At 41.8% G+C, this 27,445-nt stretch overlaps 1 protein-coding gene across 5 annotated transcripts in view; it reads left to right on the top strand.

The window, feature by feature from the left end:
• Positions 1 to 21,699, top strand: part of PEAK1 (pseudopodium enriched atypical kinase 1) — a 104,242-nt gene extending 82,543 nt beyond the window's left edge. For all 5 annotated transcript variants that reach the window (XM_079318353.1, XM_079318355.1, XM_079318351.1 and 2 more), the window contains 2 exons: positions 6,987 to 7,735; positions 16,857 to 21,699. In XM_079318353.1, coding sequence (XP_079174479.1) covers positions 6,987 to 7,735; positions 16,857 to 18,008 — 1,901 coding nt within the window. In that variant the 3' untranslated portion in view covers positions 18,009 to 21,699. The remainder of the gene's footprint in view (positions 1 to 6,986; positions 7,736 to 16,856) is intronic.
• Positions 21,700 to 27,445: the final 5,746 nt, after the last annotated feature.

The following is a 27,445-nucleotide window of genomic DNA, read 5'->3' as shown; positions in this document are numbered from 1 at the left end:
TTACAGAAAATAAAGATACAGAGTCTCATTCAGAGATCGTAATCAAGAAAGTGAAGATTCAACAAAACAAACCCAAAGGTTTGTTTTTCTGTAATTTAAAGCAGTAATTTTAATTTTAACTGTCCTTAGTGATAAACATCTATAATGATTTTTAAAAGAAAGGTTCTTCTATCTCTTTGGAGGAACTTTTGTCAAAGAGGTTTAAAATAGAAAGCAAACTACCTAATTTCTTTAGTAGGAGTAAGAAAAATTCAATATTTTTCTTAACTTCAGCAAAAGATAGGGCTTTTTATTTTAGAGCATCAATAACTGCCAAAATATTTGTACCCATCTTCTTTTGGCTGAAAGTGTTCTTATCCTAGACAAAGAGTTTACTTTTGCTCCTTCCCAATGAGATCTGAATGTCCTGCAGGTACTACTCACAGATTACTGAATTCCCGACTCATTAAAGAGATCCATGGATGCAGGGCTTCTCTGGAAGATAAGGGAGCAAGATAAACAGCATCTCCTGATGCACAGTGTCAGTATTATCAGCTGAATTTTCTCAAGCATTTTGATTTTGCAGTACTGTGAATTCAGGGATTCCTACAGCCAGGTTTTCTAGAACAACAAAATCTCTCATTTATTTACATTCCAGGATATCCGCACACATGTTTTTTGAACATCCCAATCCTGTAAACACAGCAACTTATTAAGCACTTGGCCAAGAGTAAACTGATTGTGTTGAGATGGTTCATGAGTACAGGGGCTTTGGCATGTCCACACAGGTTTCAGGGATCAAGGACTAAGCTTTAAACCCTTAGGTGCATGCATTCCTTAGACATTCAGTGAAAAGTGTTGCATTTTCGAATGCAATTCGAATTAGTGGCAAGCTTATTAGTGCATTCTGCTATTAAATCATTAATTAGGTGTTGTTTATAAAGTGTGGGGAGGACAAATATCCTAAGTGCAATGCTAACATCTACAAACTCTTCCTCTAAGGAGGAAAATTAAAATCTGTATCTTTGTGGTGAATTACTCCTAAATCTAATCAATTATTTTTGATTTAGTGAGATATATATGTATATCTCTGTATCTATATTTGCTGTATTTAGAAGACAGGGACACTGCAGACACAATCCAGGCAGTTAAGGTCTAGCTACATCAGAACTACTTGTACCATGTTTATCCCATGCAGCAAATACCACCAAACACTGGAACAGCCTGCCTAGAGAAGTTATGGGATTTCTGTCTGTGGAGATATTCACAGATGATCTGAACAAGCTGCTCCAGCTGACCAGGCCTGACTGTCTCCAGAGATCCCTTCCATCAGTCCTGGCCTGTATTAGTGCTGCTCCTAAGTTTGAAAGTTCCTTTTTAAAACCATAAAAGAGTAGACCCCTTAGCAATTCATTCAAAATCTTCTCCTCATTGTGGGTTCACTTTGAGCTTTGCTGTCTCCAGAGTAACCTTTTGTTGTGAAGGAGTTAAGTTAGCTCTGGGGCTTGCCTGCCTCTGGCTGGGAGAGCTGCCTGCTGTAGGAGCAATGCTTCCCTAAATGGCACTGAGCTCCCTGGCTGCCCTTCAAAGGCTTCCTGCTTTACTCCAGCAGCCTCACTTTCCAGTTCAGATGGCAACAGAGAGATTTCTAGGTAGGGACAGAGAATAATTCCTACTTGTTTCCACATCTTGCATCACCTAGGCAGCAAAATCTTATCTTTTGTAGAATTAACAGCTACTGGTGTGTGAAACTGGAAGAAAGGATAATATGAGAAGTTACATCACATTTGACTCTTGCCTCACCTGCAATTAGAACCACATGCTATGGTTTGTAAAATACATCACGTGAACATCTCAATTTGCAGCATAATGCATGATGTTCACTTTTTAAACTAATCTGATACATGTTCTATGTATTTTATTTAAAATCAGATTATGTCTCTACTCTGATAAATGGCTAATCTTCAGTTCTGACATATCATGAACAGAAATTATTGCAAGCCTTGGTAAATCTTCATCTGCAGTCAGGTAATACTTTATATCAGGTACTGCCCTCAAATATGTTTGGTTTGGCCTTCCAAGAGACAAGCCTTACAAAACAGGAGTCAGGAGGAATTCCTCCAGGAATCAGGAACAACAGAGAAGATTTTGGGCTTTTCTGAGATCCCACAATGATGATAGGATAAGGTGTGTTTCTGGTGTAGAATCAGGAGGAAACTTGAGTAGGAGGAGAGAGGTTCTTCACTGCCGTGGTCACAGTCAGGCTCTGGTGCCCACAGTTCAGGAAGAATGTTTTACAAATTGCACAGGCTCTAAAGAAAAGCTTTGCAAATGCCTGGTATTGTGGCAAGCACTCCATAGGGACAAATTCAGAATCTGAATCAATTCAGTTTATCAAAGTAAGAGTCTGGCTTGATCAGGTGTGGGTGCTCTTGTGGTGAGCAGAACTATGATGAGGGAGACCTGTGGTATCAACTATTTAACAAAACCCAGAGGTTGCCACTTGAATCAAGATGAAGAAACAAATGTTCAAATGTATAAGGCATGTTTCTTTTGTGAGGGGTTCTTTTATTGTTCCAGAAGTTAATTCAGGTAAGCCCTGTAACTGATGATAAGGAAGACAAAGCCTTTTCTTTACAAATCATTAAATTGTTCTGTCTTTGTCTGAATTTGTTGGGAAAATTGACTTCATTGAATTTGCATGGCTGTAAGTAGATTAAGGTATTCTCAATATACTCAGGATAGTACTTGTGCCATTGAAAAAAAGAATAGGTTATTTCATTATCAGCTGTTTTTCTCTTTACACCCAAAGAAATGGGGAAAAAAAGGAGGCTGAGTTTCTAGGCTTTGTGATTGCTGACATTGGAAGAAAATCACAGCATCTGCCATGGGACATTGCCTGAGTCAGTGAGTTAGACCAGGGCAGAAAACAGTGCTTTACCAAGCTGTAAATAAGGTAATGAGATCATTGTTGATGAAAACTGACAGTCCAGTGACAGACAGTGATTATTGCATCAGTCTGGTGCATTTTGTATAACACTTAATTAGCACAGGTAATGTCTAACATGGTGTAATGGAGGGTGGGCAGCAAGACCTGACAAGTAACCAAGCAAACAGAGTGAGGCTTCTCTTACCTGCATCTCACAAAAGACCTGTGCCCAGTCTCAAACTATTGCTGAGACACTGCAGGTGCATCACCAATGTTACCTGAAAAAGGTTTGCTTTCCTTTCTCATACATATCATCATTCTGGTGAGATTTTTATATATGAAATTGACAATAAATGTGTAAACAATGCAGGATTTAATGCAAATCAGTGCACAGGACAGTTTTATAGAATAGTGATACACATGGACAGCATTTATTGGAATTGGGCTGTGAAGCATGCTGGTAGCTTTTGCAGTGGTTGGAAGGTACCTGATGCATTTGTGGGTTTTTTTGTGGTTTGGATATTTTTATTAGTCAGGATAAGTGTTTATTAAGGAGTGATGTCAGATTTGATAGTTTCAGCAGCTAACATAAATAGGCTGCAATGCAAAGTCTGATGATAAATCAGTTACCCAGAAAAATTAAATTTAAATGCCTTTCTCAGTGGCCTGTCAGAGTTTCATAACTCTGCATGGTGTCTGGAGACTTAAGCATTAATATTTAAATAGTATAGTGAGATTCTATAATGGAAGATCTTATTGAACTGTAGAATTATTTAAAGCTCTCTAGAAATCTGCTGTTTGTAAAGAGTTAATTTTTTTTTGTCATTGAGCAGTCTGGAATCCACTTCAAAGGTCTCTCAAAGTGGTAGCTTGATATAGTCCCTGTTCTTCCTTTTTATTTTGCCTCCCAAGAGTGTGGCTAGGGCTGAACTTGCAGTGTTGGAGAGTCTGTGCAGTAGGTAAGGAAATGATGAGTTTAGGCATACAAGGGGAGAAGGAAAGGATAGGCAAGAAAAAGAAATTAATGCTCTGCTAGTATTTCTATGCAAAAGGACATTCTTGTGCCTTTCACAGGGCCAACTTTTAAGACAACCTTTTTCTTGCTAGGCAATGAATTTATAAAAATTGGGCCGTGTAGTTTCCTGCCATGAGTGGGGAAAGCTGAGCTGTAAAGGCTGGCCCAATGGCTATGAAAGAAATGTACAGTGTTAGAACTCAGCATAGAAACAGTGCAGACATGAAACTTTTCAACTGGATAATACAGATGGTTGGATTTCAATATGGAAAACTTGTTCTTGTGGGAAGAAACTACACTGTAACAGAGCATGTTACACAAACTCATTTTCTCAGCTGAGAGTACTTGAAACAGTAACTACAGACTGACTTGTACATTCAGTTCTCTGGAACCTGCCACCCCCTCCAGACATCTGAAAAAACAACTTCTGGTTATGAAAACCTTCTCCAATTCTGTTTGGATGTCACAGTGCCAGTAGCTATGCAAAAGCAACACTGGTTGCAGTCTCAACACTCTCATCTGTGAATGGCTTTTGGAGGACACAGCCATTAAAGCAGACAGAAAATAAGAGAATGGAGCAGTAACACTGTTATAAATCTTACCTTTCCTGGAGAGGGCTTCTGCTGCTGCTGGGATTAGTTTCCTTGTTTCCCTCTAGCACCGGTGCATCCCTGGGTTAGCAAGTCCCACAGGCAAGGCAGGTTAGCCAAAGTGCCTCCCAAATAATGTCCCTGTCACACCCCAGCAGTCTCAGCAGAGTAGGGAAGAGGGTGAGGAGGAGAAAATAGGCAAGTTGATCTTTAGCACAGAGTGTTGCTGGGGAGGACATAGGTCACAGATTTTGTAAGATCGAGCAGTTGTGGAAGAGGACACGTTTGCATGAGAAGGAGAATTGGATGCAAAGTAGAAATGAACATGTCAGAGGATTAAGCAAAAGGCTCTGGATGTGTGTCTGGCCTGCAGACATCAATTCTGCTCTTGACTTGGAATGTTACCACACTTCACCTCTGCAAAAGAATCTTCACAACAGAGTTCCTGTAGTGCCCAGCTGGCAGCAGAATTCGATGCTGCAGCACTGCAAATACTCACATTACAAAGTAGCAGTAGGGTCCCCCAAGCCCTCCAAGAGTTACATATTTTTCAGCAACCTTTACAATGATTTGCAGTCTTCCATGAATATCAGGTATGTATAAAACTGATAGAATTTCCTGCTCAAAACTGGGTTTTTAAAGCACTGGAATAGCCAGGCTTGTCATTAAATCCATAAGGCTCTTCTGAGGGTTTCTGGAGCTTAAACAAAAGATAGGGATAGAACTTTCATTTGGGATGTTGTCTCCTTGGAACAACAGAAAAAAGAACAATTGTTCAGAAAGCAGGCTGCAAGGCTGTTTTGTTTGTGGATACATATAAAAATATGATCCCTTCTGATCTTCATTCTAACTTAGCTCTGCAGGGTTTGGCACATCCTGCCAAATGGATTTCAGGTTCTGTAGTGTTCATAAAAACTGTAATAGCATGCTGAACATGCAAAGGAAGCTAATGTTTCTTTCTTTTTGCAAACTGCAAAGTCATTAATTATTAATTACAGATTGAGGTGATGTCATTCAGATCTGAATCTTAGATCCCCTTAGTCTGGTTCAGCATTCCAGTTTAGTCCTCTCTTGATAAGGACTTGGTGGGCTTGGCAGTGTTAGGTTAACAGTTGGACTCTGATCTTAAACGTCTTTTCAGCCTAAATGATTTTATGAGTCAGCACCTAATAAATAGTCAAATACTTACAGTGCCTGTTTCCTTACTAGGAAAGATGCTCAGCTGCAATCATTCAGAGCATCCATCTCAGATCTGCTGTTTTCAACTGCCAGAGTTGGCTTTCTACCTCACCATGATAGTCAGTGAGCCTCCCAGAAGTAGAAAGCTTATAAAATAATTTTTCAGGAAATAGCAGTTGATTGGAAAGAACTCATTTTGATACGAGTAACAACAGTTTAATTGTCCCAGAGCAGAGAGTTGGTCATTTGTATTATGTGTTTATTAGTTTTTATTCTCCAATATATTATTGTAATTTATTTATTCTGCATTTCCAAGGACTCTGGCACTTATGAAACATAAATGCCCTTTAAAAAAGCCATTTAAAACACATAACAGGAAGTTTATCTTGCCTGGATTCACACAAATGTCTGAAACTAGAAATTCCAAGCTTGTGTGGATGTAACTTGCCATTTGGAATCTCTTGAGTGAAGCCAGGTCTGGTTATCTCTGAATGTAACATTGCCAACAAAGGTACCCATGGCAAGTAAGGAAGGGAAATGAAACATTAATTAACATTAGAGAAGTTGCAGTCAGGGGGAGGGCATGAAAGTTTTAATTGCAGAGTAGAAATTATTTCTGTCAAAATATGATCCTACTCTTGATGGCAACGTACTTGTCAACTTGAGTGAAAGTTGGCTTAACTTCCTTGATTTCATCCTGTGAATGTGCTGGGGCAATCCTGAGTGCCTGATGTGACCACCAGAGTACCTAACTAACAGTGTCTAAATGGTGTCATTAGTGTCTGAGTTCCATTCTGAAACAGGGTTTTCAGCCTGCCTAGTGCATTTCCCAATTTTTTATGGACTCTTATCCACCCTTAGCTGTAGCACATTTGAATAGAAAGTAAGGAATAATATTACAGTCAGTTGACTTCAGAAGAAATTATAGGACACTGGATGTAATTGCTGAAACTGGACTTGGCCAAATTGTCAAATTGAGGTTTGGTTCTTGTCATCGACCTGCTGGATGTAAAATGGCAGCACTGCTAGCTCTGAAGCTGATTTCAGTATATATGCCAAAGTCAAATCAAGACTGGCTGGATGTAATTAGATATATATGATGCTGATTTGGTCTTTTACTTTCTAATTAGTTCATATTTTCTTATGTGTATCTAGGGATTTTTGAAACATTTGGGGGGCAGGTCCTGGTTAGGATTTTGGGAGGTTTTTTTGCCTTCAACAACTTTGCGGAGTTGCAAAGGAGCAAGCACATACGAAGCACTTTAATCTTCTCTTATATTACCTTATTCCACAGGGCAGTCCAGAGCAGCCATGATCCCTCCAAAACAGCCGAGGCAACCCAAGGGAGCGTTGGACGATGCCATTGCCTTTGGAGGACTGGCAGAGCAGGAGACGGTGAACAACCTGCAGCCGACACCGCCTCCGCTGCCGAAGAAAACAATTTTGAGAGCTAACACAGAGCCAACTCCCCGAGATCTGCAGAAGCAGGCTCTGGAGAACAACCTGTGCATCATGGCCAATCCCACCTATGACATTGACACCAACTGGGAAGCGAGCAGCGCCTGCTCCTCGGTCAGCCTGGAGCTGAAGGTCCTGGACAACGAGTCGGGAGACTCCTTGGACAGGCCGGCGGAGAAGCCGAGGGCGGCCACGTCAGGCACGAGCAGCGTTGGCAGCCTGAGCGCGGGCAGCGCGAGGGAGCGCTGCTCCAGCAGCATGGAGTCGCTGGCCGGCAGGCGCCCGGCGCAGCCCCGGCAGGCGCGGGGCGTGCAGAAGCCGCAGAGACAGGCGCTGTACCGGGGCATCGAGAACAGGGACGAGGTGGTGGGCAGGATCCGCGGCCTGCACGCCGACTCGCTGAGGAAGCTGGCGCTCAAGTGCGAGGACCTGTTCATGGCCGGCCAGAAGGACCAGCTGCGCTTCGGCGTGGACAGCTGGTCGGATTTCCGCCTCACCAGCGACAAGCCCTGCTGCGAGGCGGGCGACGCCGTCTACTACCCCGCCTCCTACGCCAAGGACCCCCTCAACAACTACGCTGTCAAGGTAAGAGGGGCTGCAGCAGCCCCAGCCCCCCGGGACAGCAGCCACGCTCTGATCCACATCCAGTGCTGGTAGGGCCCGCTGCTGGCACGGGGCTGAGAAGGAAGATCCCCAAGATTCCCACCCATCTGTGGCAATGGTATCTGCTGCTCAATTCATGTGTTTTTATTGCAGCTCCAAAACGACTGAAAGAGAAATCAACACGTCCTAGTCTTTATTGTGGCCACTGCTTAATGACATTTTGAAGGAAAAGCTATATTGTTTTAATGTGTGTTGGCAGTTTTTTGGAAACTCGCGATAACAAAATCCTTTGATTCGCTGCATGCAGAGGAAATTAAATCATCATTCCTACTTAGGAAAGTTTTCCTAAAAAATGGAAAAGTTCTCCATTTCAGGGCCATGTAATGCTAAATGTGAGTTCTAGGGTAATAGACCTTTCTGTTCCCATACAAGGTCTTAGATTTTCACCAGTGCTCATTATCAGCCTTTCAAATGCTCTGAAAGCCATCAGTGTTTGCCTTATAAATTCTTCAGCTAACACATTAAAGAAATAAGATTTACTAGATTTACTGCTAATATATGAGTGCCTAGCTGGCAGCTATCTCACCAGTTATTGTTATTTCATGGACTTTTATATAGGTAGTTCTTTCTGAGTGCTTTATCTCTGCATTTCTCAATGCTTATCTGGTAGGAAGATAGGGAGACTCATAGCACTGTCAGGCTTCCTGTGTGACCTTGAGTAAGTCACTGAACTTCTGACTCCTCCTTGTTGAAACTGAGATAAAACATTTATTGCCTGACACAGATGTGTGAGGCCTGAGCTGTTATTCCTTGCATTTGACATTCTCACAAGGGTGGTGCTTTACAGGAACAAAATGTTGTTACCACTCCTGCATGACTGTTTACAAGTAAGGTATAAAAAACTGAAAGGTAGGATTGGTGCACCCATTATGTTATTCTGAGACCTGAAAAGGTATCTTTTCATTGCAGATATCTGGGTCTAGCCATTTATATTGCATTAATTATTAAGGACTTCTTATTGGAAAAGCTGTGAAATGAAATATAGATGTCTTGGAGCTGCCATGTCCAAGGAAGAACCAGACCATGAGCATATCTGACAATCAGCTGTGGTTCAGAATTAGCATCTGGCATTGCTTGGAGGCTTTTGCTTTAATACAATGATTCAAAATGATTTTCTAGGGCCCAAAGTGGTATTTTTCTATATAGGCAGGTTTGAGTTATCACTAAAGTGATATCTTTTTGCACATCACAGATGTGCCTTTAAAGTATTCCCTGTGTCATTGCTCTGCTATCTCCTGTCCTCCAAAACACATTTCCCTTGTAGAAAGCCAGAAGGAAAAAAGAACAGCAGTGCAACATGGTCAAATAGGTGCTAGCTAAATTTTGGTTTTCATAATTCAGGTGTCTTAAAAATAGTTCTCTGACTAACAAGGTTTATTACACTGTAATAGATGAGGGTGAATTATCCACAAAATACCCTTGAGCTGGAGGGCAGCAGGAGCTGTTGTGCTGTTATGAAAGTTCCTCTTGGAAATACCCTCCTGGCACTTCATGTGATAGAGAAAGGTGTTGGCCCCAGGCTGATCTTTGACTCAAAAGCTATCACTCCAGGATCAGATTTGTCCAAAAGCTCATAACCACAGATTGCTGTTTCATTTACACAGAGATCTGGGGATTTTTAGCTTCAACAAACATGCTGGTTTTTACTACCAGGTGTATCTTTTGTGTGAGCCAAATTACACAATAATCTACCTTCAACAAATAAAAATGTCTTCCTGCCACTTTAAGTCCCTCGTCTCCAAAACAGGGTGAAAAATCAGTGAGATGAAAATTACTGGTGTGCCAATGGAATCCAAAACAGTCTTCCTGTTATTTTGGATCAAGTCTTAGAAATACACTTTGAAAGTGTATATAGAGCCACATCTCTGGATGGTGTAAATCAACGTAGCTCTTTTGAGTTTTGCAGAACTACCCAAACAACACTGGCTAACAATTCAGACAATTCTTAAGTTTTATGATTTTAATATTAGATCTGAGAAAAAATGTCATAATGAGATTTTTTTTTTAAATTATTATTCTCTTTGTAGAAAATTAGTGATTCACCCCCAAATAGTGTTAATAGTCTTGATACATAAAATTACACATTTTAATATTCTATCTCCAAAAACAGAATTACAAAAACATTGTTAAAAATTCAGCTCTGACCATTTAACTACTGCTGAATTAAATTTAGAACAATGACTGATTTGTAGAGGTGAATGTACCAGTGCACTTTTACATTCTGGTGTTTCACCAGTAAAAGATGTTCTGATAAATTTGGTGGAGAATGAGCACAACTTGTGCTGTTGGGGTGGATATAAGAGGAAACATTCATAGGGGTGTGTTCTTTCACAGCACTTTATTATGCTTTTAGCTTCAACTCTCACCTAATCTGCTAGTAAACACTCAGTGCAAAAATAGCTGCAGGAAGCCACGTGGAAATTATTTTGACTGAAACATTAGAAATAGCCATAATCAGAAAAGTACTTTTTCAAATGGAAAAAATAAAGGTTCCCTTTCAAGAAAGATTTCCATTAAATTCCAGACCCTGAGGTGTTTTTCTTTCACTTAAGTGCAGTACCACCTTTTAAGTAGTTGGTAGATCTGGGGCAATATGGATAAACATTCCCCCGAAACCACAGTCTTATCAGTAATTCCAAATATGTGGTGAAAAGGTTACACCAAAGTAGAAGCAGCACAGAGCACCAGCTCTTTGGCCACAACACATTGGATGAGTTCTGTTTTTAGTGTCCTGACACAGAGTGAATAAGGCACTGATGTGACAGCGACATCTTTCATTTAAAAATAAATAAATAAATTTGATTACTCAGAAGGAATAACAGACAATACAACTACTGAGTCAGTGCCATGAACTACTTCCACTTTCAGTGTTAAGCTCTCAAAGCAGACACTGTCCAGTATGACAGGCTGACTCACAGAAGCCATGATTCAGACAGAATCACCTAGAACAACAGCCATAAAACTCAGCTGGCTCTGGCCACAGGCACGTGTGGCAGTGCTGGGCAGGTGGGGTAACAGGAATTGCAGAGGTGCAGACAGCTCCCAGGGAGCAGTTCAGGTGTATTGCTTTGATTGCTCCCCTGGCAGTAAAACCTTAGGATTCCTGGTAGGGTTCGTGTCCCAGGTATAAAACAGAGGAATGCAGAAGTAAGCAGCACTGGGCTGAACTTGGCTGGCAGTTTCATATTGCAGCTGACAATTATTTTCTAGTCATGTTTAGTTTGTCACAGCGTGCTAAGGTGGTTTTATTTGGTAATTCACTTTCCTAGTGGAGCTTCCTGTTGATGGTTGTCCCAGAACTTTGTGCTTCAGATCAAAACAAAGCAATGTACATTCAACTTCCAGCCTGCTCCCAGTTCAGTCACAGCAGAATAGAATTCTGTGTTTTGGCACATCATTAAAAAGTCAAAGCTCTATTCCAAGGCCAGATGAAGAAAATGAGGTCAATCAGAGATCAAACTGGCCTCCTTGGAAAACAAGGTTTTGCCAAGAACAAGCTATCAATTTGGGATTAGCAAGCTTTCATTCTACACAGAATTTCATTTGCAGTTGTCCCTCTGTGCAATACAACAAAGTGGCACAGATGGTACAGTCTGTGTGATCTTCTGCGTTCCTCATTTCCAGCCCTTGGAAATCCATTTCCCACAATATTTGTCCTGCTTTAAGTTCACTGATGCCGTGTAAAACGCATAGGACAGAGTGGAAATGAGATTCCCTGCTGGGGACTGAGAGTCAGCTGATGGAACAGTAGCCTAAGGGACTCATAAAGGGAAAAGTTAACACAGATCTGAATCATTCAAATCCTGCTTCTTGGGCTGGGAGCACTGAGGAAATCTGAAATGGCAGCATGTAAGGAAACCTGGCCTGTCCCTATAAAGGTGACAGAGTTTGGGTCATGTGGATCCATTAAACAAAACATACATGATGACAGAGCATCCAGTGGAAAGGAATATGGATACTTTGCATTCCTTCCTACTTGGACTCTCCTTTTTTCTCATTGCTTTCTTGCATCACGTGGAAGGGTATTTCACCAACATTGCTTCATCTTTTGAACAACCAGCTCTTTATCAGCTCGTGAAATAAGGCTGGCCAGGCTCTTATCAACACCTTCCTTTCAGCTGTTATCACATGCCATATCTTCATAGCTCAGCTGGATGTATTTCATTAAAGCAAATGGTAAATGACTCATTGATCCTATTTTCTGTGTTAGTGTCTTAGTCAAAGTATTTTCACTTTTTCTTCCTGTGAAAAAATAGCACATAGCAAATTCCTGTGCCTCTATATGTAAAAGCCACTAGGATTTCTACCATTTTGAGTAGATGACTGGAACACACAAAAGCTTTAAAAATGTAAAGGAAACTAGGCTGTGTATTTTTTCCCAGGTTTGACACAGAATTAACCATCACAAGCAGAAAAGCAGCTCTGTGTGCACTTTAGGAATTCATCACCAGCAGTTGAAAATACTAGCTAGGGAACCCAATAAATTTCACAATTTGTGTCCTAATTTTTTCCAATGTAAATACTGACTTCAGTCACGTAACTTAGACTCCAACTCAAACCATTTTGAAAGTTTTAAATCTTGGTTGTAGGTGATAGTGAAGCTATTCCAGTACAAAATGCTTGGGTGAGAATAATTGCCCATTGATGGTATTAAACACCAGTATTCACTACTCTCTTGCAAGATGGTAATATAAAATAGACTTCTGAGTAGAACCTGAAATGTAAAAGAATCTCAACAGTGCAATGTAAAACCCCAAATGTTACCTGAAGAGTGGCCAGACACTTACAGGAACATCAGATTACTGCAGGTCTGTCTTCTAGAAGGTGCTTTATGAGTTCAGACAGGTGTGTGATTTGTTATCACACTGTGAGTGTGGGTGCTGCCTCCAGACAGCCCAGCTTTCCCTTCCTCCTGGCAGTTGCAGAGTGCCCAGTGTACAGATTTTAGTGTTTGTGTAGTCAGCAATTTAATCAGCCTGAAATAACCCAGCTGCCTCTTTCACTTCTCACTTCATGGTGTTTGTAAACAAAAAGCCAGAAGCAGAAAATACATCTCTAATCAGAGCTCAGCTCTCTTCTCTTTGTAGATATTGAATGCAGGTTCATGTACCCATCTACTTCTCTGTATTAAACAGGAGAACTGGAAGTGTCCAAAAGCCATTTGTGGGATTAGAGATTTTTTTCTCTGTATTGGATAGATTCTTTAGCAGCACAACAAGGAGGGAAAATCTCTTTTAATGGATGCAGTAATTTTAGTATCAGTCTTAACCATGATACTATTTAGTATTTAGTGTCTGGTTTGTTGATAACTTAAGTTCTGTTTCATTGATATGGAGAGGAGTCTGAAGCAAGACCTCATGTTTAAGAACTGATTTTGGAGAAAGTTTGGCCCTGTTGTAGCTTCCTACTTTAGAGTGGACACTGCTCTGAATGTTTTCAAGAACACATGGAGTTAGTAGTGTAATTTATTCTTCCTGTGAAGTGTTCTGAGGATCACTGTGCACAAAGCTCTGTGCTGCTGAATGCTGGAGGGGTCTCAGCTGGAATACTAAATTCATTATCAGCTGCCACTCTTTAAAAAGATGTAATACATGGAGAGAATCCAGAAAAGAGCAACACAAATCAGAGGATCGGGAATAAAAATAGAAGTAAGGGCTGGGTATTTTCAAAAATAAAACAAAGAAGATGGGAAAAATTACATTTTCCCCAGTTGTAAAGGTAGTATTGTGTTCAAGGATGGGGATTGGGAATCAATTTTTAGCTAAACAGCAAGGAGAAGGGCTGTCACTTTAATGTGAAGTAAAATTAGGATTGAATATTGGGAAGAAAGATAAAGGCGAAGCAGAACCTTATGGGTGGGTTTAGTAGGCTAGAGAGACATTTCTCAGGGATGACCAAACAGGTGAGACTGGCCTTGCAGGCCAGTGGCTCAGGAAGAACATCCTCTGCACCAACAGCTGGATGCCTTTGGATGCAGATGTGCATGGCCAGTCATTTCTGAAATAGAAGAAAGCATTCCCAAATCCATAGAGCATGGATAGAAGTGTGCTTCTGTACTCTCACAGTTCAGGGATTGGCCATGCTTTCTAAAATGAGGGAACCAAAGGTGATTTTGAGAGATACAGATTCTATCTCCAGTTTTAACTGAAATAGTAGTAAATTTGAGAACATTCTCTGAAATAAGTAGGAAAAAGAGGCTGCCTAGGGCTAAAATTAGATACTAGGGAAAAGACTTGATTTCTTTGCTTTATTTTTTTTTGGTGGCAAGGAGAAATCCTTTTCATAAGCTTTGTAAAAAGCCTTGTATTTACCAAACTGAGAAGTGCATATTGTTTTCAGAGCACATACTTTGTGGATTATGTATTCCTAGTAGAATATCAGTTTTAGCTGACTGGTGGCACTAGAAATCCTCTGTGGATGAAGAAATAGAGTGCAGTAGCTAAGGCCAAGTGTGATTCTTAACATTTTTTATCAGCAAGTAAACTTGACTTTAAAATTAAACTCTTTCAGAATGAGGTTTGTTTTGTTCGGTTTTTTGGGTTTTGTTTTTGTTTTAAATTAGGTCACTTAAGTATTTTTAAAAACTAAAAGCTCAGTTACAACATGCTGAACGTTTTCTTGCAGTTGGAATTGAGTATTCCCATGGCTTGCTGTGCCAGAAAAAGGCCATGGGCTTGAAGGGCACAGAAGAAGGAACAATTTTGTTTTCCTTAATAGCTCTTCTCCCAGTCAGATTTGATACACACCATGTGTGTAAATTCAACACATATATATGTGTCTGTCTATATAGCTTCTCTAGTTCTGCAGTATTAAGTATTTAATCAATCTGGGGGCTTCAGTCCCAAGACAATCAGCTGGCATTTTCTTTTCCTATAAATTCAAAGGTTATTGCTTTATTTTTGTCTCTCTAACCCTTGAGAAGGGCCCAGGGGGCACACATGCCACTAGGAACTCACTTCACCTCTAACAAGGTAAAATACATTTGAAAATTTAAATGAGCAAACGCCACTGCATAAACAGGGCAAGGATCAACATTTCCTCTCGTAAATAAAATTGACTAGAAAATGCATTTTTCAAATCAGTTTTGTGTGTTTGTAGCAGTTATAAACAGGAAGTTTTCATGTACATAGTGAGTAGGGAAATGTAAGTGCTTGTGAAGTATGGAAATACACAGACTCTCAAAGACAAGAGGACAATCAGAATGTTGGTACTTTTGTCTGAGTTCCTGTGGTTATCTGACAATGCAGTTTTCTGATCAGCTACCATAAAAGATTAAATCTCCCATTTCTATTTCTCAACCACATATAAAATATGAAAAGTTGATGTGTGTGTGTTGCCTACAGGTAGTTTATAACTACCTGCAGAAGTTCTGAGAAGGGGAAAAATGAGAAACAGGAAGAAAAGTCACCTAATGCTTACATTTGGGCTAGGATGAGATCTGGGTCTCTTGGTGGTGCTGATGGTGTATAACAAGTGTTGACTTGTACTAACCTTGGTTATCTGGCTTTCCTTGGTTTCAGAGATGAGCTAAAGGAAGCTGCAACTTCATCTGGAGATGACTTCCTCTTTTTTCTTCTCTGAGCTTTGCACTTAAAAGCTGTTGATGAATTATAGCAAGTGAATATTTAGACTCTAACCATGTGAAAGATTAAAACATACACTTAACCTTACATGCTTTGAATGATCTGAATTTAGTAGAACTAAGGTTAATATGCGAAGATCAACACAGCTGAGTCTCTGTAATTTTAATCAGTAAATGCCTTAGAGGCTCTAACGGGGCTTGTCCAGTGACTTTTGTCAGGGGTTGGAGCTGCCAGTTGTTATGGCAGTGCAAACAATTAGTAAGGATAATTACTATGTTGATAATGTTCATATCAATAAGATACTTCTGGACATAAACACAGCTATATATGGCAAAAAACCAAACTGTATGCTTTGGATGTTGATAATTGATTGAAAGCAGTTAAGGTACCATTCTGCTGATTGTCCATTCATCACCTGGGGCAAGTGTGCCTAGCAGGAGTCTGTGCCATGCACACATGCACCCCTCCCTGCAGACACTGCTGCAGCTCATGGATTGCAGTTCCAGTTACAGTGGGCAAGGAGCAAACATCAGTCACCCAGCTGACAGTCCTTGACTTGTTGTGACATGCCAACTCAGCCATGTGCAAGCGTTTGGTCAAATGCTTTATGCATATTTCTTTGTATCCCCTATTGCTATTGATTATTTTTATTATGTTCAAGCTTCACATAAGGCTGGTGAAGGGCTTGGAACACAAGCCTTATGAGGAATGCTTGAAGGAGCTGGGGTTGTTTAGCCTGGAGAAGAGGAGGCTTAGAGGTGGCCTCTTAGCTCTCTACAACTTCCTGAAGGGAGGCTGTAGACAGGTGGGGGTCAGTCTCTTCCACCAGGCAGCAACTGACGGAACCAGAGGACACAGTCTCAAACTATGTCAGGGAAGGTACAGGTTGGATGTTAGGAAAAAATTTTTCACTGAAAGAATAATAAAGTACTGGAATGCTTTTGCCAGAGAGGTGGTGGAAACATCATCTCTGGATGTGTTTAAGAAAAGGCTGGACATGGCACTTAGTGCTATAGTCTAGACTCTGAGTTGAGGTGTTAGAACATAGGTTGGACTAGATGATCTAAGAGGTCTCTTCCAACCTCATTATTCTGTGATTCTGTAAAGCTGAGAGAAGTTGCAATAAAATGATACAGACAAACAAGTAACTGTAAAACAGCTTTGCTGTGCATTTACCATGTGTCAGCTGTTGTTCTGATTAAAAACCAGAATTTTATTTTCCATTGGCTCCATCTATGCAGAGGGGGAGTTGCTTGCATGTATTGGTCTGCAGTTGCTTACTAGCCAATAAAAACTCTTTGGGTGCCTTAAACAGTCTGCCAAGGTCAGCTCATTGAAAAAAAGGTTCATTGTTCATGTTTAGGCCTAGACTGGAGATCCCATCAAAAAAAACCAAAAAAAAACATATATATAATTTCAGAATGAAAGAATGATGCCTGTTGTGTTTGTTTTTTCCCCAGATTTGTAAGAGCAAGGCTAAGGAGTCCCAGCAGTATTATCACAGCCTGTCTATCCGGCAGAGCCTGGCTATCAACTTCAACATCCAGCAGGACTGTGGCCATTTCCTGGCTGAGGTGCCCGTTCGCCTCCTTCCGTGGGAGGACGACGAGGGGGCGGATGTGGAAGAAGAGGAGCGGGAGGAGGAGGAGAAGGAGCCGGAGCAGAAGAGCAGGGCCTGCAGCCCCGAGGGCTCGCGCGGGGGCAGCCCGGGCAGGCAGGGCACGCTGAGCAAGCCCCGCAGCCGCGTGGTGGTGATCACGCGCGAGGTGCCGCACCTCACCGTGGCCGACTTCGTGCGCGAGTCGGCGCCGCGCCACGCCAAGAGCCCCGACCTGTACGAGAGGCAGGTGTGCCTGCTGCTCCTGCAGCTGTGCCTGGGCCTCGAGCACCTCAAGCCCTACCACATCACCCACTGCGACCTGCGCCTGGAGAACCTGCTGCTGGTTCACTCCAGGCCGGGAGGCGGCGCCCCGAGCCCCGAGGCCACGGAACCCAGTCCCAGCACCGCCTGCCCGGCCAGACTGATCGTGAGCAACTTCTCCCAGGCCAAGCAGAAGAGTCACATGGTGGATCCTGAGGTCCTGCGGGATCAGTCCCGCCTGGCTCCAGAAATCATCACTGCGACGCAGTACAAGAAGTGTGATGAGTTCCAGACTGGCATCCTCATCTATGAAATGCTGCACTTACCCAACCCCTTTGATGAGAATCCAGAGCTGAAAGAGAAGGAGTACACCTGTGCTGATCTCCCCAAGATTCCTTGCCGTTCCCTCTACTCTCAAGGGCTTCAACAACTTGCCAGCTGCCTGCTGAACCCCAACCCTTCGGAGAGGATCCTGATATCAGAAGCCAAAGGAATCCTTCAGTGTTTGCTCTGGGGTCCACGTGAGGACTTGTTCCATGCCCTCAGTACATCTTCCACCCCCTCACAGAGAGATGCTATACTTCAGAACTGGCTCGATATAAAAAGGACGCTGCTGATGATCAAGTTTGCAGAGAAGTCCTTGGAGAGGGACTGTGGAATTATTCTGGAAGACTGGCTTTGTTGTCAATATCTGGCTTTTGCCACTACAGACTCACTTCACCGCATTGTGAGACTCATGAAGCAGCACTAGTTGTAGAGCCTGTTGCTTTTTGTGAAGCATCCCACCTCTGCCCCAGCCCTCCCTCCAGCCTGCTCTAGGGCTCACACTTTGTACAATGTTACAAAACAGCCTAGACATCAAAGTCAGCAACTCTGAGCAAATAGGTTCTAACTGGAGAAATTGCATCCTGTACCAAGTATGACAGAAACTTTACTTTTTTGCCAGGCCTGCTAGGGATTGATCACACACATGACTGCATTGGGATCAGCCAGTATGAAACTTTATTCATATCTGGCTGAAAAGGAGAGCAAGCTTTGATACCACTATTTCTACCACTGTAGTAAACAAATTGCCCTCCTCTTCTGGGTGGTTTCTGTCATTTCCTACGTAGCATTGATTAGTGAACAGCAGTGACCAGAGACAGATGAGTGGTGAACGTGAGATGAATTATCCACCATGCCACAAAACACTACTTTGCTTTCACTCCACACACCACACATTTCCTCTCAGCTTAGTCAGTCAAAAGCAGGCTGTGCTCCTCTTTCCTTTGGTCTCAACCAAACAGATTCTCATCTTTCTCTTACACTTTACACCATCTGTACTTTCCCCCCAGATGTAGTTTTTTCACTGACCATGGCAAGTGTCAGTGAGCACTGAGCACCTGTGTTCAGTCCTCTGCCCTCCTCCTCTGCCTCACTGCCTGCCCATATCCTTTCTAGCCACGAATCCAGGATTCATCAAGGCTGCCTTAATCAGACCATTACACTTAGCTTGAGACCTGTGCATTAAAAAGCAAAATATGCACATTTTGTCTATCCCATTTCCTAGGCGACTTTCACCAGTCTGGACTGTTGATGTACTGTAGCCAAAACCACATTTATACAAGAAAAGTACAACACATGGTGGGCTATTGAAATTCCCCTTCCATCACAGAAAGCACTAAAGCCTGACTTGAAATGGATAGGATGTACATAACCTCCTTTGACAATCACTGCTATGAATCAGGGATGAAAATAAAAGCCACCTCTTCTGTTTTGGTCTGCTCTTGTCACTTATGCCATACTGCAATGTGAGACTGAAATTGGCTCTGCAGGTTTGTTGGCAGGAGATAGAAATGTTTAGAGTTTGTCTATGTGTAGCAAACAGGCAACATGGAGACACTTTTACTGCAGACACAGTTCTCTGAAGGGTAAAAACAAGGGGGCAAAAACACTGTTGTTTAATTATTGAGGGAGCTGTCAAGTTTGGCAGCCAGCACCAACACCATCATGATCCACATTTCCTGCAGCAGTGCTTGGCTGCCCATCTCTTGTCTGTTGTAACCAGCGTCTTCTGAGGTTGCTATAGACAATACCCTGAAAATGGAATGTTGTGAGAAGAGCTCGAAGAGCATCGCAGACAGAGTTTTGGACTAGAGCAGGAATTAGCAAGGAGTGAAGAGTCAGAATTTTTAAAACCTCAACTTGAAGGAGCTTTTTCACTTTTAGAGGCCACTGCTGACTTCCTTGCGTGCCCTAACAGCCGTTTCCCATGGAACCTCTGTACAGACAATATCTTTGCTCAGTATTGCTAGGCTAGGAGTTGTTTCCTGAGTTGCTCTGAAGAACGGTTCTGGATGCAGGGGGAAAAGCGATCCCGAATATTCTGACCCGGGTGATGGAAAGCCCTAGTAATGAGCCTGTGCTTCTCTCCTATGGATCTATGTGCAATCCTTGTATTGTTTTTTAAAGCTGTACATTACAGTGTTCACTTTACACACCAGCCTTTACCCAATGCTAGATCTGCAGCCCCTTCTTTTACTCTCCTGGCACATAAATGCACAGATATCCATGTGTTCTTTTTATGGATTGGTGTTCCATTTTAATTGTCAAAACTGTGAGGAATCCATTCACTTCAGCCTTGAAACAAATAGCCACTTTATACAGCATATGCATTCTTGGACCAGATGAACAAACTGAACAAACAGTCCTGCAGGCTTAAAGTCAGCAAAAGTCGGCTCTGGATCCACGCTGTACATCGAGGGGTTGCCGTGTCTGTGTTCTTCTCTGGCATCTCCCAGAGCTCAGCTGAATAGCGTGTGGAAGCCTACATCAGTTGTGCCATAGCATAGACTGTCTTTGTGACCTTCCTAAATTTTTTTTTGTAAAGTTCTGATGATTATTCTTTTGTTTGATTCACCTGTATCAGTGAAGGATCAGGCAAGGATAAGGATAATATATTTTAATGTGATATGTATGTTTTTCTTTCTCTTTTTGGCAGAAAGGTGAGGATGGCGGCATTGATGCAGAAAAACAGGACAGTGCATTAAAAGCCCAAGTGCAATGTATGTAGTTGAAGTACTTCCTCTATATCAGGAAAGAAAGTTTCTACACTACTACTGAGCAGCTCATAGAAGAACCTTCACTAAGAATCTCCTGTTCAGTGCAGCCCTGCTTTATCTGGACACAGGAGGGCAATGCTCCCATAGCTGACATACACCAAGCATGCAAGTCACTCGTGTACTACCTGCTAGCTATTAGTGACAGTGTGCTGAGCTGCCAGTGGGGCTCCTCGTTCTCTGTGGTCTGGTTTTGTGTTTGTTCCGTAGTGTGTGTGTGCACCTGACTTTTCAGCTAGCTCAGATAGGCATAGGACTAACCCTTGGACCACCTGGCATTGCAGTGGGGGATCCCTGGAAGCCTCTGGGTGTTCCCTATTTAGGGACACGTGTTCCCACTGCCACCTCGATGTCAACATGCACATGCAGAGTTGGATTTGGAATGTTGTACAACTGTACGTATTAATGCAGCTGGTCCAACGCCTTTGTATCTCTAGCTATCTAATTTCAGTTTGTATCTTTTGTGATGAACCAATACTCATTTTAGATCTGCAGTATAGTCAAGCATGGATAGATGTTCACTACCAATCTCTTTCTCGTGCAGCACTGGGTAAACTTTAGCAATTTGTAATGTTGTGTGGTTTTTTTTCTTTAAAAAAGAAAGAATGGTCAATGTGGTCGAACCTGATCTGGCCTGAGCTCTTCCTTGAGGAGCTTGAGGCCGACTTTGCAGATCTGCCCATAACTGATGATTGCAACTGTGTTTGTGGTGGTTCTCCATCCTGGCACCAGATTGTGCCACGTAACTACACAAGAATGTATGCATTAAACTGATTGTAAACAAATCTTACGAATGCTACAGCATAATTGCTAAGCAAAAGGAAAAAAACCCGCTCTGTTTGTAACAGGATCCTGTGTATGGCAGGAACAAAACCCCTGGCTGTGCATGTTAGAGCGTACTTGAATACGTGCACAGATCTTGAATTTTTTTTTAGCAATGTCGCACTTTCAGTTGAGCTCAAGAAATAGGAAGAGCTGCAAATCTAAGATAACAGTATTGACTGTAAATATATATTTTTCTATTAATAAAAGCTGTCATTCAAATATTTTTAACATGAACTCTAAAGATTTTTCCAGTGTAAACTAATTTCTGGAGAAATCAAATGCTTGTTGGAAGAATCATGGTGAGTGGTTTCTGATCCTTTTAGAGCCATTAAAACCCTCTCTAATATTACAGAGAGAGCACAGTGATTGGATTCACAATGTTTAGTGCCTTGTCAAAAACCTGAAATGTAGCTGGTCAGTTGGTGGAAATCTTATTCTTTTCATAACAGCCCTAGAAATAATACTGCCCATGTAAAGATGCAGAAGACTTTACAAAATGAAATGCTGTACTTTGTGTGATGCTGGGTTGATCTATTCCATAAGATGTGTGTGAATGGGCTGCTTTAAGTTGCTTGTAGTACAGCATACAGGTGAGGTAACAGAACTGTGGGCTTTCAAATTTGGGATCTGCACAGGGAGAGTAACAGTGGGTACCAAGTGAGTTGTTGCAGCCTGACCTGGCACCAGGAGAAGCCTCTTGCTCTGACAATCTGCTGCAGAACTGCATTGCTTTGGGAGCAGCGGGGAGGGTGAAATGTGCTGCTCCTGCTGCAGGTGCTGCACACCACCATGGGGCTGTGGTGAGAAATGCAAACTCTGTTCAAACAGGAGTGCTGAAAAAATGCTCCTGAGATGCAATGGAAAGTGAGTTTGTTTTGTATTTCTTAAATAGGAATTATTGCTAATTATCTGTCAAACCTCAGATCTGATCCACTCAAAATGCATAAGGTGAATATAAAAGACTCTACTTGTAAAAGCTTACCTACAAATTTTGAGGAATGAGGGAATCCAGGCTTTTCTTCTGGAGCCCTTGGAATGCCCAAATAGAGAAGCCTGGTCTCACTTCACTATTCAGACTGATGAAATCAGTAACTCCAGCCAGGATACCACGTTGCTGCCCCACAGAGAAAAGTGCAGGTAGCCTTTACAAAAATTGTTCCACCTTAAATCTTTAATGCTCCACACATCCCACCCACAAGGTATGAATGGATCATCTTGACATGTTAACACAAGAGAATTCCTACATGTTGTAGAGAAAAATATATTATTTAAATAAACTATGTGTGTTAAGGTTCAGCTACTTGCAGAATTTATTCAGCAGCTTCACACTGTAGGTGCTTAATTTTAACATGTATTTGCTGCTGAAATAAAATGTATCTGTTTCTGAATTCTTGTGCTGAGATTCCCACCTAAATTAATTTTTTTGTTTGTAATAACAAATCCATATGTAAATATAAATTAAATGATCCTGTTTTTATTTAAATCAATTTTAAGCTTTCTGAGGGATATGATAGAAACTGAGTCAGACCTTTTAATGCACTTTCTTTTCCCCCTTTCTCCAAATTGACTCTTTCTCAGTACAACCAGTACTTAACTGCATGACTAGACCATCAGTTTTACTCTGATTTTGCAGAGGTGGTGTTGGTTCTGCTGAAACTCCTGTAAGAACAGTCAGAGCACAGAGAGACATGTGATTGTGATTGAGTTACGCAGTAAGATAACATCAAAGAAGTACAGAATAGAATTCTAAATACCTCTATAAAAATACACCTGTGGAAATATTCTGTAAACAATCATGTGGATTACAAAGAGAAGATGACACAAAAAAATACTTCTTAAAACACTGGGGAGAAATTTCTTAAGGGCACCCTCAACTCCAAACGAAGGAGCAAGTCTCTTTCCCTGTTGTGTTGCAGAGAATTTCTGGTAGATATTTGTGTGGATTTTCTTATTCACCTGCAGGCAGTATTAGAAGGATGGGGATTTTGAGTAGGTGTAGAATGTAATTAATTTCCTGCAAGTCTCCTTGCATTGGTGCTCCACTCAGCATTTACCTGGAAACCACAGAATGTTTTCAGATCAAGCAGAATTGCCAGTGAGAAATTAAATACTCAACTTAGCTGTACATAAGCATTTTACCACTCTACAGAATTTGAGAATTTGGTTTGTACTTCAGACTATAAAGATTTTTTCTTTTCCCATAAATTTAAGGGGAAGATTTCAGGGATTTAGAAGAGGTTGAAGCTTTTGTTTTATATGGGAGAAATATTTGTTCATAAATATATATATATACATACATATATATATACGAGTGCATGTGGCCATGTTTTAATATATATGTATGTATATGAATTTTGTATCCCAAAAGTATTATTTGCCCCTTTTTGCTTGAAAAAGTATATATATTATATATTGTATATATAATATATATTTTAAGAGTGTGTAAATTTTAATATAGTCATTTCATAAGTAACACCTCTTCAAAAACTACTCAAAACTTCTGTTTCCTTGACCTTTGGATTGTTGGTATTAGAAGGTTTTGCAGTTGAAATCCTTGGGTTTTTTTCTTTTAAAACTTGATTATGCTGAGCATTTAAGAATATGTTCTTGTTTTTAATAAGAGGGGGAAATTTATTTTTAAATTAGGGATTCAAAAATCAGTGGACTTTTATAAATGGGATTTCTTTAAATGCCTTGAATAAGGGAATTTTTTTTTAATTTCTTTTTTCAGTTCCATTCTTGTGGGCAATTTGTATTTGGAATTCCTGGTTGCATTGCTTTATCTGGTGCTTCATATTGATATTTACACATTTTTATATGAATAAATATATAAACTTCAAGCCTTCCTTTGTGATCAGGGGCAGTTACACTCTGGTTTGCTGTGGTACTTTGCTGTGTACTCTGTGGCATTCATGTTACTGTGTAAATAAACTAGTTTTATTACACTCAACATCAAACTTGCAGTTTGATTTTTCTCCCTCCCTAGGTAATTAGACAAAACTCTGTGTTTCTGAGGCAAATGCCTGTGGCCAGTGCAGCACAGGATTTAGTTCCCAGAGCAGGGGGCTTGCAGCAGCAGTGAGCTGTGGCAGCTGCACGCCTGGGCGAGGCTGCTGCCCCCGTGCATCCCAGCTGCAGGAACTGCCAGGGCTCTGCACACTGCCCCAGCCCCACCTCTGGCATCTGCCCTGGAGCCTCACCACGGCTGGCACTGGTTCAGCTCCATCTGGACAAGTGGCAGCAACAGCCCAAAAATAAACTGGCCACCAGTGGCTGCTGTCAATGGAAGCAGTGTCTTGTAAGGGCTGCTTGGAGTGAAGTGACCTGGCACGTCAGTGACAGTGGCCACACTGGGGACAGCCCTTGGCATGTAAGGAGCTGAGCCAAAGTTAGAAATTTCCCTGGAGTGGGCAGGGTTTAAATGACCTGCTGTGAAGGAATAAAATTACTCTTAAGTCACATTTTTGCATGCAGTGACAAAGCAGGAGGATGCCTCCAAGGCAGTCTGCAATGGAATTCATTGTGTCTGATCTGTTACCTTGAAGTATCCGACCTGATGGAGGGTCTGTGGGAAACAGATGGGATAATGTGCATCTTCCTCAGTCCTGCAGACACACTTCAGTGGCACTGAGATCAAACAGCTCCATTTATACCCACATTTGACAGGCAGCAATGGTAGCTGCAGATGCTAATTTATTAGCATAGAGCAGACGACACCATCCACGTCGGAGCAGCACCATGCTCCTGCATGACAATCACACTGCTCACAAATACTCCTGAAAGAAAAAATAAAAACAACCTAAAAAACCAGCCTGCAGGCTCTATCCTCCCCAGAGTCACAGTGGTTTTGCACAGGTATGTCATCTGTTTCAACAATCAGAATTAGTCGAAGTGTAACTACTACCTGCCCTTCACATTTATTCCTCAGACACTGTATGAAAGCTTTTCAAAACCAGTTTAAGCTATTGTCCTCATCCTTTTGAAAAGTACAAAGCTAACTGACTCCAAAGGTGTCAGTAACTACACAACACATTTAACAGCCTGACAGATACTCTGGCTTTGCCAGAGTAATCCCTGTTCACTTCAACAAAGTGCCATGGACTTCAGCTAAACAGAGTTCGATTATGCCATTCATCAGTGGCAATCATCACTCTGCAGGGAAAAGATATGCAAAAATAAACTGAACCCTTGTCAAGACATGATAATTATACTAGTTTAACTAAAATCTGTTTGAAATTAATTTAGTTCTGTTAGTGCAAACTCTCTTGTGGGTGTCCTTACGCAGTGGCAGTCTGGCGTTCTCATTTCAGCTTGTGCCAGACAAGTGGAACAGATGCCTGGTTTCAGCTGATGCAAAAATGTCTGTATCAGATTTTTCACCAGCTCAGAAACTCACCCAATTCTAGAGCATGATAAACCTTTCTTTTGCAGAAAGCCTGCCTGCATCACGAGCTCTGCAGGCTGCTGCTTTTGCCCCAGTTAATGAGCTTCTGTGGTGCCCCACAGGAATAACACTCCTTACCCAGAGGTGCTTTTAGCCAGGCTCAGATGGAAACAGTTCCCAAGGAAAATTGCTCAAGTGAAATATTTGCCACAACCCTCTCTGCAGAGAGAGGCTGTAGTTTCAGTTCTGAGCTAAGACTCTGTGGAGATGGATACACATTAAAACACAGTGTTGGGCCTTCAAATCTACTGCACATGGTGCTGCTGCTGCTGTCTCAGGAGGCAGCACTGGAGCCTGGTGCTCAACTCACCCCCATGAAGATGGGGACAGGCTTCCTGCCATCAGTTCAGTGCTTCCAAATGAGCAAAAAGTCAGTGTGTGGCAAATACACGCCAGGGGAGTCACTGGGAGAGCAGCTTGGAGGCTCTGAAGCAGATTTGCTGGTGTCAAATCGGAGAACTCAAAGTAATAGCTACCAAAGGTGCATTTTCTATAACATCTCCTGTTCTCACTCTTTGTTCTGCTGGCATGAGGGTGCTATTTTTGTTACATTGCAGCTGGCAGACTCAGAACATGCATAGAAAGAAGCACGGGAAGTAGCAAACAGTAATTGAAGGTAAAATCACAAAACTCTATTTCTTATCCTCCAAAAAGAGGAGGATTTGGAACAGACAGGTTTATTGCTCAGGTATTTAGCTATGCCTGCTCCTTTTGGTACCAGCCCTAGTTCAAGAGATGCACAGAAAACTCCTTTTCCCAGCTGTTGCCTGGTGTTTTACAGGTGCTGGGAGGAGCCCATTCTCCCCTGCACAGTACAGTGAGAGGCAGGACAGCCCCAGGGACAGAACTTGTGTGCAGTGAGGCTGGAGGGACACTTACAGATCTCATGTCAGATGCCAGATTTTGCCTGATTTCACTGGAGTCTTAATGGTCCAGATAAATTGCAGTGAATAGCAGACTAACTGTAAAAACCAAGAAATCCCTGCAGTGAATCTACAAGAAGCAAGCTATTAACTTTGCACGTCTCCAAAGTGCAGAAGGACATAAATGTTCTTCTAAAGAAAATGAAGAATCAAGCTAATAAAATTCTCCTGGTTCCTACATGGGCACTAAATTTGAATCAAGTTACTGTTGGAAATGGGCCAGTATTCTGCCCATGTACAACCATCACTGCAAACATCAAACCAAAAGGAACTTCCCATAACCCATGAGCCACTCATGCAGCTTCTCTTGGCCAGGGAAGTCTCAAGTCTTCTTTGAAACGTTTTTCCATTTACATTACTGGAAAAAAAAGTTTTATGTCATATTAACACTTCATCTTACGTATTTGTGTTTGTGCAGAAATCATTGCTGCAATCACAGGACACCAGGGTGTGCTCCAGCTTCAAACAAGAAGGCACAACAGAAGTCAGAAGACATGACAAATGTCTTAATGGCATTAGTTACAAAAGTTTAAATACCACCCAGATCCAGAGCTTCACCATCCCGGGTCTTTGTGCAGCAGTGACCTGCTCAAACAATTTCCCTGTGGCATGAAGCATTTCTCCCTGTACCTTGGAGCCCCAACATCTCTTTCCATAGGAACTGCAGCACACAGTCCTGATCTCTTCCTTGCTGTGAGACCTATTTTGGAGGATTTTGAGGTGATTTGGCTCAGACTGAGGGGCTAGAATAAGGGAGTCAGCATTCTGTAGAAATGGCAGAAGGTATTTCATCTACAGCCCATCAGTGTCTATTTGCTTGTCCTGGGCAGACATGTGCCTAGAGTCTTAACTTGAAAACTCTGGATATGTAAGGAAGTTCATATAAGAATATTGAGTT

This window comes from Erithacus rubecula (assembly GCF_903797595.1).
Source record: "Erithacus rubecula genome assembly, chromosome: 14".
Lineage (NCBI taxonomy): Eukaryota > Metazoa > Chordata > Aves > Passeriformes > Muscicapidae > Erithacus > Erithacus rubecula.
This window is presented reverse-complemented; position numbering and strand designations above follow the sequence as displayed.